Source organism: Lactuca virosa, chromosome 8, assembly GCF_052849685.1.
Source record: "Lactuca virosa cultivar CGN04683 chromosome 8, Lactuca_virosa_CGN04683_v6, whole genome shotgun sequence".
NCBI lineage: Eukaryota > Viridiplantae > Streptophyta > Magnoliopsida > Asterales > Asteraceae > Lactuca > Lactuca virosa.
Window position 1 is genome coordinate 82753926 of NC_136433.1, and position 11724 is coordinate 82765649.

The 11724-nt window shown below is 37.4% G+C and overlaps 1 protein-coding gene across 6 annotated transcripts; it reads left to right on the forward strand.

Annotated features, from left to right (window-relative positions):
• Positions 1-532: 532 nt before the first annotated feature.
• On the forward strand, positions 533-9558 carry LOC145129747 (disease resistance protein RUN1-like). Of its 6 annotated transcripts, none has more exons than XM_079064535.1 (14): positions 533-666; positions 778-957; positions 1038-1159; positions 1243-1310; positions 1389-1531; positions 1593-1646; positions 1728-1858; positions 1953-2072; positions 2160-2303; positions 3219-3822; positions 4536-5636; positions 5737-5961; positions 7840-8646; positions 8735-9558. In XM_079064535.1, exons 10-12 carry the CDS (start codon positions 3269-3271, stop codon positions 5759-5761), a joined length of 1680 nt encoding a protein of 559 aa, XP_078920661.1. In that variant the 5' UTR covers positions 533-666; positions 778-957; positions 1038-1159; positions 1243-1310; positions 1389-1531; positions 1593-1646; positions 1728-1858; positions 1953-2072; positions 2160-2303; positions 3219-3268; the 3' UTR covers positions 5762-5961; positions 7840-8646; positions 8735-9558. The 6 variants fall into 6 exon arrangements, with proteins under 6 accessions (XP_078920661.1, XP_078920660.1, XP_078920662.1 ...); XM_079064534.1 differs by having other exon boundaries at positions 1745-1858; XM_079064536.1 differs by lacking the exons at positions 533-666; positions 778-957; positions 1038-1159 and having other exon boundaries at positions 1427-1531; positions 1745-1858.
• Positions 9559-11724: the final 2166 nt, after the last annotated feature.

Consider the following 11724-nt stretch of genomic DNA (forward strand, 5'->3'; position numbering starts at 1 on the left):
TTCAACACCGACGATTCCAACTGCCGGCTTCCTTTTCACCCCCGATTACGAATTCTAACAATTACAAGCCCCACTCTGGCGACCTAGGTTAGTAATTCTCGGTTAGAAACTGGAATTGGGGTTTATGTTAGCAATTATGTGTTTGAAACTGGAATTGTGATTTTCTATGGTTTCATAGCTCTCATAGAAATCATTGACGGAGAGGAATGTCGAACACCGTCGTGAATGGCCTTGTCGGAGCTGGCGGAGGTATCATTGCTCAAATCATCACGTATCCTCTCCAATCGGTACTTATTCCTTCCCTTTTACTCTCTCTGTCTACTTCCTATTCGTCTGAAGAAGATGCTGATATGACTGACAATGCTGATCTACATACAACATACCTTCATACTAATGGAAATGCTGTAAGCTTTTGATACATTATTAGATCTCCGTGTGTGTTTGTAACCGATACCTGATATTCCATCTTGAAACACACACTTTTTAACATTTGTTTGGCATCTACCAAACAGGGTCATGGGAGCTTACCAGAACATAATAATGCAAATGGAGAGCATAGTGTATCTGGAGACCTGCATGGTGTTCAACCAGATCCTGTAGCTGCTGATATTCTTAGGAAAGAACCAGAGCACGAGACCTTTGTAAGGCTGAGAATCAACCCATTTGGTAATCATCTCTTTTTCTTTTTGTTTGTAATTTCATCTATGCAGGAAAACACATACACACACAAGTATTTGAAAATTGAATAATCTTATTTCTTTCCAACTCTTATTGCAGAGACACCATCTTCTGATGAAACAAAGGTTATAGAGCATTACAAGGTTGTCTTGAGATGCGAAAGAGCTATGTGTTCAGAGAAAGCATTGCTCCATGGGAGAAACAAGTTATATCTGATCCTAGTTCTCCAAAGCGTAATCCAAATCCTTTTTTGAGTATACCCCTGAGACAAAATATGATGTAGGTTTGAAGTTTCTGACACAAGTTTGTTCTTGATGCTTATTTTCTTGAATCTTGACTTGATATTAAAATGCTTGCAGCATTATTTCCAAATGGAAGATGGCGTGGTTCATGTTTATGCAGATAAAGATTGTAAGATAGCATGAATCAAAAGCATCTGTTGAGGTTCATTAAGTCCAAGTTCAGAAGGAAACCAGATGAGGTAATGCTTCATATCTATTTCTTGATCATTTAAAAATGTGTTTCTCTTTTGCATGAATCAAAGTTTCTTTTTTTCTGTTTCAGGTTGTAATATTTTGTGATGGGACATATCTGACCTTAAAAGAGGTTTTTGAGAGCTTGGATTTAACAGGGTAACTTTACTATCTGTAGAACAATTATATCTTCTTGTGTGAATGTTTTTTTTTTCTGATCATAAGTCTTAAATGTAGATATGACCTGAATGTTGATCAATTAGATGTGCATGCAGACAAGAGCACATTTCATCATTTTGATAAATTCAATCTGAAATACAACCCCTGTGGTCAAAGTAGGCTTCGGGAGATTTTCTTGAAACAGGACAATCTTATTCAGGGTAAGTTTCACTACTTTTTCAGGTCGTTTCCTTGCTGAGGTAACAAGCCAAGTGTTTGCAGATCTTGAAGCGAGTAAATATCTATATATGGAAGAAAGCAAAGTGAATGGGACAAGTGAGTTTTGAAATCCATGTTATTTATTTATTCCTTTTATCTGTTTTGATTCATGCATGACACTTACACTTACACTTAAAGCTTTTGCCTTTTGACAGATGGCTGAATACAGAATATCTATATATGGAAGAAAGCAAAGTGAATGGGACAATTTAGCTAGTTGGATTGTAAACAATGAATTATACAGTGAGAATGTTGTCTGGTTGATTCAGGTGATCTCTTACTACAATACTTTAAAAGACACCAAATGTTTATACTTTAATATCAACTAACATTATAATTTATGTGCATACTTGTGTTGTTCAGCTACCCCGGCTTTACAACATATACAAAGAAATGGGAATTTTGACATCATTTCAGACAATTTTAGATAATGTTTTAATCGATCAAGATTCACATCCCCAGTTGCATGTTTTCTTGAAACAGGTACCAATTAAATTGTACACATTACATAATTTGAATTTGATTTATTTCATAAAAATTTGTATGTAATGTTTTAATAATCTTATAAAGGTGGTGGGATTGGATTTGGTGGATGATGAGAGCAAGCCTGAAAGACGCCCTACAATCTTGCATTCTCATACCCAAAATAAGCTTCGTGAATCAAAGGGCATGACAACTATTGTTTCAAATTGCTCTTTTTTGGTGTGTGAACAGGTATTTTTAGTAGGTGCAATTGCGAAGCTTATTGCTTAGGATGAAACGTATTAACTAGATATCTCCATCTATGGAGGCGACATGCTGTCTTTATAGCTTTATCTATGGAGACGACTTGTTGTCTTATAGACGCACCTATAGAGACGACATGTCGTCTCTATAGATTTATCTATGGAGACTAGCATCTTAGCGACGAACAAAAAAAGGACGACATGTCGTCTCTAAAGGCTACCTATTGCGACGGTATTTATAGCGACGGAAAAAAAGATCTATTGCGACGGGGCTATGGTGACGAGAGCTATAGGGACGATATGTCGTCTCGGACACCTATAGGGACGACTTTTAGAACCTATAGAGACGACATTTGTCGTCCCTATAGGTCCGGTTTCTTGTAGTGTTATATGGACAAGTTATTGGGGTTTTCTCATTGCTATATTACTTTCAAGAAGAAAACTGATTACCCTTATAAAGCAAATTATAGACTACACAATTAAACTGTTAAACAAATATACGTGCTAAGTAAATGCTTGCTAGCTGGCCTATGCATAATCTCCACTTCCTATTTTGCCATGCATAATATTCGGTCAATGCTCCTCATCTCCATAATACTAGGACAAACAAGCAACTGTCTACCCATCTGACCCGCTCCATGACCCATCAAGATCATCCAACAGACAATCAACTTTATTTGGTGTTATCTTTTTTTCTTTTTTAAATAGGACGAACATCTAGAAAGAATAGAAACTTTTCTTAATCATTCCATGTGAAAACAAGTTACCGAACATATTTTTATTTAACGATTTTGGCTTCATTCATTTGTCTAACATTTTTTTAATAATAGTTTTGTCTTCATTTATTTGTCTAGTAATTTTTTAATAATAACTTTGTATTCATTCATTTGTCTAATTATTCCAGTCAGATGTGCATTTTGGAAATTTCATGGAAAGTCACATATCTCTATATATATGGTTGATCAGTTCAATGAGGTGCTCAATCCACATAAACAAATCAACTCATCAATGGCATCTTTATCATCTTCCTCTTCTACTCCAGCTTTTTCTTCTCAGTCGTGGAAGTATGATGTTTTTCTTAGCTTTCGAGGTGAAGATACTCGCAAGACCTTTGTGGATCATCTCTACTCGGCTCTTGAAAAACAAGGGATCTACACTTACAAGGACGACGAAACACTTCCTCGGGGGGAGTCGATTGGCCCATCTCTTATGAAGGCTATAGAAGAATCTCAGATTGCTGTAGTTGTATTTTCTGAGAATTATTCGGATTCTTCATGGTGCTTAGATGAACTTGCCTATATTATGAACTGCAAGGATACGAGAGGGCAAATCATTATCCCCATATTTTATGGCGTGGACCCCTCTGAAGTGCGAAAACAAAAACGAAAATATGGGGAAGCATTTGCCAAACATGAGCTTGAGAACAATGAGAAGGTTGAATTTTGGAGAAAAGCACTTATGGATGCAAGTAATCTCTCTGGATGGGAACCCAAGCACATCGCCAACGGGTAGTTTTCTTTTTTATTTTTGCACATTTTATACTTAAGATATGCATGCTCTACAAGACATCTATACTTGTACCATGTAAGCTTTTTCTACAAATGTTTTGATTATGCTTGATGATGCTGATAACCTTGACGAATAGACGGTTTTACTAGATTCACTTGATCAGTTCAGAGAGGGAGTCAAATAATAATGACGACTACCAAAGATTAACATTTGTTAAGAACTCACCAAGTAGATATTATCAAGGATATTACTGTACTGTCCCATGATGAAGCTATTAAGCTTTTTGTTATGCATGCATATGAGGAATATGATTCTGTAGATGATTATGAAATGCTTTCGCTAGATGTGGTTTCTTATGCTAGTTGGCTCCTATTGACATTTAAAGCTTTAGACTGTTTCTATATGACAAATATGAGAATTAGTATATCATGAACTTGGTACCCAAGTCCTAGGGTTACGATGGGCTTCATTGTGTAATAATTCTAATTCGAATTATGTACTTAACACCAAACTGATATTGCTCTACTTTTTGCAATTCTAAGCTGTTTAATCTGATTCTGTCCTAAGAAACTTGGTACAAATGACTTGTGATATTGACTTTACAAGTTCTACTTGAATGTGAAATATAACCGGTAGTCAGTATACGTAACAAATTACCACCTTTGTCAAGCTGAGCATATTTTAATTATCCTTGTGTATATCCAATGTGCAGGCGTGAGTCGAAGGGCATCGAACAAATTGTAATTGAAATTTCACATAGATTGCAGGTAGTAACTTTAAGTGCAAATGAGAACCTGATTGGAATAGTGGCTCGCTCGCAAAGTTTGAAAGCAGAGTTGCAAATTGGGTCAGGTGGTGTGCTGATGATTGGAATATGGGGGGTTGGGGGTGGTGGTAAGACTACTCTTGCATCTTCTGTATATAGTGAAATCTATCGCCACTTTGATGGTTCTTGCTTTGTTGAAAACATTCGAGAGGAATCAAGTAAGAATGGTCTGGCAAAGTTGCAAGAACAAATTCTTTGTGGTGTTTTGAAACAAAAGAAAGTGCAGGGAATAGGGAGAGTCGAGGAAGGAAGACGCATGATACAAAATAGGTTACGTCATAGAAAGGTGTTCATTGTTCTTGATGATGTCGATCACCTTGACCAACTGAAAGCATTAGCTGGATCGTGTGATTGGTTCGGTGATGGAAGCCGAATCATAATCACAACTAGAGATGAACATTTGTTAACTGCGCACAGAGTAAATGTGATACATGATATTAGCTTGTTAAACGAAGATGAGGCTATTATGCTCCTTTGCAAGCATGCACCCCAGGATAACAGACCTGTGGAAGACTATGAGCAACTTTCAAAAGAGGTAGTCTCTTATGCTGGTGGGCTTCCATTAGCACTTACAATTTTGGGTTCTTTTCTATGCGACAAAGACATCCATGAGTGGAAGAGTGCATTAGAGAGACTGAAAGAGATCCCAGATACTGATATTGTGGAAAAGCTAAAAATCAGCTTTGATGGACTTAAACCACTTGAGAAAGAGTTGTTCCTAGATATTGCATGTTTTTACAGGAGGGAACGTATAGTTAGGTCAATGAAGAGGCTTAATGCTTGTGGTTTTCATCCTGTTATAGGAGTTAAAGTGTTGATACAAAAGGCTCTCATAACTATTTCGGATGGAGTGTTTGATATGCATGATCTGGTGCAAGAAATGGGACATTCTATTGTTAGAGGGGAACACCCTAATAATCCTGAAAAGCATAGTAGAATATGGAAGAAGGATGATGTTCTCCGAATACTTGCTATGGATGCAAAACGGTATATAGCTTTTTCATGTTTAGATATTCATACCTATGTATAAAGAAGCACGCTTAATGCAACATTGCAACCCTGACACTATCTTATTCCTCTTTTGAAGACACTTGACAAGATTGAAGCAATAAAATTTGTGGATGCTACGGATGAGGAATCACAACTTTTTGTTCACGTTCTTGCTTGCCTGAAGAAACTTCGGTCCATTGAGTTCCAAACTGAAGCTTGTGTAGAGACTACACAAACATTGCCAGAAAATTTTCCACCCAGGGAGCTGTGTTCTCTGTTATTGACTAGCGTGAAGCAAATTCATCTTTGGGAGGGTTATAAGGTATTTTTTTTTATATATCTCGAATTAGATATTTCATGGAAGCAACATGAAAACTAAATAGTTTAAGTTAAGTAGCTATATGAATATGAGCACACCGTTATCTCATATCACGCCATTACATAAGTAGATTGGAATTTTCTATAACTAGCCAACACATCAAAGCGGATTGAGCCTCTATTTCATTAATGTTCTTTGTGCTTGTTTAACTTAGTTTAGTTTTCATCTTCATATACAACTAATTGTTATATATGAAATCAGTTTTCTCAAGAAAGAGACAATTGTTAGGGCTAAACGTGATTTGTGAATTGTAAATTTCAAAAAACATGAATAACAAACATGAGACTCGTTAAAAGTGAATGTGTAGGGTAGATAACTTTTTCAATCCATTTTTTATTCAGGTTTGGTTCTGTTTTTGAGTAGAACCGAATAAGGAACCAGTTTAATGGTTTGGTTCCATTTTATCAATTTTGGATCTGGTCATCTGGCCCTTTCCGAAAGGCATGCCATAGTATAGAAATATACTCCTTATAAGTTATAAAATTATGGGATAAGCCAATTCAAATGGTCCATATCCAATTATTTGGATAATTCAATCCGTATAACCTAAATGATTTGAACTGCTGAATTGATTTTTTGGTAATCCGATTTTCAAAATTACCCCAATCCAAGTTTGAAATGCCTATTTCGGTCAACCCAAATAAGAGCAAGTTGGATCATGTGGGCCCAAATTCGGATGGACTGGTGATTTCCCAGAACCTTAAAAACTTGTGCAGAGGCTTAAAGAGCAATAATCACAGGAAATTTTATGTAAAGAGAAAGGGATGTATTAAGAGGACTTGAAAGGTAATCTGTTATTCATCATCCATGATATGTATACAGCTATAAATGGTTACTAACTACCGTTTGATGGTTAAATATCTGTCATTTGTTAATTAACTAACCACCACAGTGACCAAGTCTAGATTAACCACTTAACAATAACCACCTCAGGTCCAAGTTGCTTCCTATCCTTTTAACACAAGTGGCTAAAATTTGAAATAGAACCATCAAGAACCACACATATACATAGAAGATATATCATACAGTTAGATTTTATTGTATTTTAGCAATAATAAATTGACAGGCTATCAAGACGATTATACTATTTCTTGAATATTTCGTTAATAACTAGTCAAAATTTTATCACAAAGTCTGTGGTGATAACATACAAAGTGAAAGTGGTGAGGTAACTAACACTTACAGGTCAATTTGGTGAAACGAATACGACATGTGCAAACTTTACTCTAAGGCACATTAAGTTGGCTAGTTTTTTCTTGGTTCTTGGTTTTATTTTTATTAAACTGAGTACTTATTTGGTTTACAGTTCTATCGTCTTTTCAAAAACAGGTACTCGGTTCAATCTTCTCCTGTTGAATCAAATGGATGTTTTATTATATTTTTTTTTCTGAACATGAAACCACATTATATGGTTATATTTTACATATTACAATAAAACCCAATTATGTATCTAGTTCAACGTCCCGTATGAGACTGGATTGCTCTAAACCGTAACCTGAACGTCTTCGAGCGTTTCATATCTATTGGTTTTATAATGATAAATGTTATAAGACAAATTATGATTAATAATTATAAACTCTTTAAATAATAACTTGTTTAATATGATATTGACACATTTTGGTCAATGGTCATTGTAATACATGGCATCTATATAAAAGGCTCATCCTCCATCTAGATATCCTGTCTTTACACATATACAATTTTCTTCTGCTTTCCTATATGCATCCCCTATTATTAGAAATATCTTCAATTCCATGTATATCTTTAATCGATAGGGATTTCTTCTACTAAATACTAATATATTGCCAACATATACAACAGTTTCTGCCAAATTTGAGAAACATGGAGCTATATGGTTTTGAAAAGCTAGTCGTCACACCAGATTTTGATGGGCTTCCAAATCTTGAAACGTTCACGATTTACAGATGTGATTGTTTAGAAGAGGTTCATCCATCTATTGCACGCTTGGAAAGGCTTGTTCTCTTGTGTATAAGGGGTGGTTACTGTCTTAAGAAGTTCCCGCCCATTACTCGACTGAATAAGCTGGAGACCCTTACATTCGTTGCTTGCCCGACACTACTATTTAAGATTTCAGACACCCAACAACAAAATATGGATGATAATAGTGGGAAAGAGGTTGCATCCTATAAAAAAACTTTTACAAACTCTTGTGTTACTTGTTGGACGTGTGGTTGCAGCAATCTTGGTGGTTTACAATGTTGCTTAGAGGAGCCTTGTTTACTTCCCAACAACATAGGGTTACGGTTTCTGTATAGAAGCTTAAGAGAGTTGGATCTCGGCCAGTGCGAATTAGGAGATGAATACATTGGCTCTTGTGTTTGGGAGTTACCCAACTTACAAGAACTCAGTTTAGCAGCAAATAATTTTTCAAGATTGAATTTTAGTCTCTTGAAACTTCCTCGGCTCAAATGGCTAAACCTGGCAGCCTGCTTCAATCTTGTGGAATTGTCAGGGCTCCCATCAAGTATAGCTGTTGTTATAGCGAATGGTTGTAGCTCACTGGAAAGCTTTGGAGATATTTCAAACTGTAAATGGTTGTGGAAGGTCTCACTTCAGTACTGGGATAAGACACTTGGTGGTGACATATTACTAGACTCCATGCTCCGGGTTAGGCTTTAATTATGAACCTTTCAAATTTCAATCTTTATTATATAACACCAAACATACGAGTAACCGAATCTTTTTTCCATGGCAGGGAAACGCTGTTATGGATCACTTTATCAGCGTCGTTTTATCAGGGAAATGTCTTTTACAAAATCAGATTATTCCAAAGGGGTTTGTAGTTGGGGGAAAAACATGTGAACTGCATCTTCCAGATGGTTGGTATAATGACTTTTGTGGGTTCTTAGTATGCATAGTCACCGACATCGAATGTCCCAGAATTACTATAATAATCAAGCGAGACGTAGACGGAGAAGATTCTCGATTCGACTTTTGGCAGGAGTCTAATGAAGCACTGGAGCCTGAATATATCAAAACAACAACATACATAGGATATGTCTCCTTTAATTCATTGAAGCACATCACGTGGTCAACTTCATCATACAACATCATTTCTTTTTCATTAGAAGAAACGTATCGGAATCCACTTGCAATTAAGAGTTATGTTGGAGCTGTGCTCGTTCCTAAGAAAAGTAAAGGTGATCAGGTGCAAACAACAGATTTCTCTGAATTTTGGTACACGGGACGCGAACATAGAAAGACATTTAGTATCCAGCATGATTCACAGCCATCTATAAAGATCTTGTGGCATCCTTTCTACTAGCACTGACAAATCCATTCCCACACATCTATGGACTAATATGCTAGCTGGTAGCTAGCCCAGGGGTCTCAAATTTGTTTATTCGTATTGCATTATTGTCATTAAATGATGAGTGATTGTTAATATAAATTGATTATTTTTCATTTATTATTGTCTGTCCCTTGTTGCAATTCTTTATTTCTTTGTATAGCAAATTGTAAATTTCTTTAATATATATATTGCTCCGATGCCCACGTATTGGGTCAGGGGTTTTTCAATTACCTATTAACACATGGTATCAGACAGTTCCTGTGACCTTTGTTTTTCCACCTATTTCGCTTCCTCTTTCCCCTAAATCTCTTTCTTCTTCTCTTTTTTCCGGTGACTATGTCTTCATCCTCCGTAGATCATACCCTCCCCATGAATACCCTCCTTCATATGATCACCATCAAGTTATCTCCTTCAAACTACCTTCTGGAAAAATCAGATGCTATCCCTGTTTGCTTATCAGAACCTTCTTCCTCACATTGAAGGTTCTGTAGTCGCTCCTTCTCCTGAAGTTCTAACTGACGGCAAGTCCAGCCCTAATCCTCTCTATACCACTTGGAAAATTGATGATCAACGAGCAATCATTATCCTTCATGCCTCCCTCTCTGAGGAGGCAGTTGCTGAGATTGTAGGCCTTCCGTTTGCTCGCCTCATCTGGCTGGCGCTTGAGACTGCTTACAACAACTCTTCTGTTGAAAGGATCCAGAACTTGCGTGACCAACTTCGTCAATCGGTGAAAGGTGTGTCTACTGTTGCTGAATTTGCCCGTAAATTTAAGGGGTTTTGTGATCAATTGGCGGCCATAGGACATCCCGTTGATGACTCGGACAAGTTACATTGGTTCCTGTGCGGCTTAGGACTCTCGTTTGAAACTTTTTCAACTGCTGTGAGAACCACTCGACCGGCGCCTTCCTTTCGTGACCTCTTGGCTCAAGTCGAGAGTCACGAGTTGTTCTTGAAATCACTGCATGGTTCCACCCATTCCGTTGCTGCTTTCTCTGCGGTTCGCCCCTCCACTACCCCCTTAAATAAATCTCGCACCAACTTCCGGCCTTCACGTAGCGGTTCCAATGGTGGTTGGGGACGTGGTAGGCGACCTGCCCACTGTCAACTATGTCGTACTGATGGTCACTATGCCAATGTTTGCCCTCAACTTTCAAGTTTTGCTGCTAAAACTACTACACCCGGTATCGATATTGCAAATGCTTTTCATGCTTAATGCACTATTGCTCCTTCACACCCATATTGGTATGTTGATTCTGGGGCTACTGACCATATGACATCATCCTCGGATACGGTCACTCCGGGTACTACACAACCGTCTCCTGCCAATGTCACTTTTGGGAATGGTAATTCGCTTCTTGTTTCCCATATTGGTCAAACTATGGTTCACAATCAATTTCGTTTGAATGACGTGTTGGTTGTCCCACGCCTTACCAAAAACTTACTTTATGTTTGTAAATTGACCGTTGATAATCATTTGGATGTGTTATTTTCTCATCCTAATTTCTATATTCAGGACCGCTCCACGAGACAAGTCCTAGCCCAAGGCAGATGTGAAAGCAGTTTATATGTGCTCCATTCTTGTCCCCAAGGCAGATGTGAAAGCAGTTTATATGTGCTCCATTCTTGTCCTCAAGCCCTTGTTGCTGCTTCATCCTTAAAGGCTTCATTTGAGTTATGACATTTACGGTTGGGTCATGTGGCTCTTGATACTATTTTGCTTTTAAATAAAATGGGGAGGTTATCTGTCACTTCTTTACTACCTAAACCTCTTTTGTGTTCGTGTTGTCAAATGTCTAAGGCACAACGATTATCTTTTGAGGTTAATGAAAAACAGGCTTTATACCCACTTGACTTGGTTCATTGTGATTAATGGGGGCCATCCCCGGTTTTATCTGTTGATGGCTATCGATATTATGCTTTATTTGTGGATGATTATTCCCGTTTTAGTTGGTTATATCCGTTAAAAACGAAATCTGAATTCCATGTTATCTTCTCAAAATTCATGAAATTTGTACAAACACAATTCTCCAGAAAAATCAAAATTTTTCAAAGTGACAGGGGCACCGAGTTTGTCAATCACTATGTTCGTCACCTACTTCAAGAAAATGGCACGCTCCACCGCTTATCTTGTCTATACACCCCTCAACAAAAACGTTGGGTTGAGCGGAAGCATCGACATGTTGTTGAAACACGATTGGCTATGCTTTTTAATGGTCATGTTCCGCCAGCTTATTGGGTAGATGCTTTTAGCTCGGCTATTTATATTATTAACCGGCTTCCCACTCCGATATTAGATGGCAAATCTCCTTTTGAAGTTCTTTTTTCTAGACAACCGACGTATGGAAACTTTCGTACATTTGCATGTCGTGTGTTTCCATATCTTTGGAACT

Bases quoted from the DNA above. Each gene is read 5' to 3' on its own strand.
- LOC145129747 (XM_079064535.1), top strand. From the start codon at position 3,269: ATGGTTGATCAGTTCAATGAGGTGCTCAATCCACATAAACAAATCAAC. The intron at 3,823-4,535 runs GTAGTTTTCTTT...TCCAATGTGCAG, and splicing joins CCCAAGCACATCGCCAACGG to GCGTGAGTCGAAGGGCATCG. The intron at 5,637-5,736 runs GTATATAGCTTT...CCTCTTTTGAAG, and splicing joins CTTGCTATGGATGCAAAACG to ACACTTGACAAGATTGAAGC.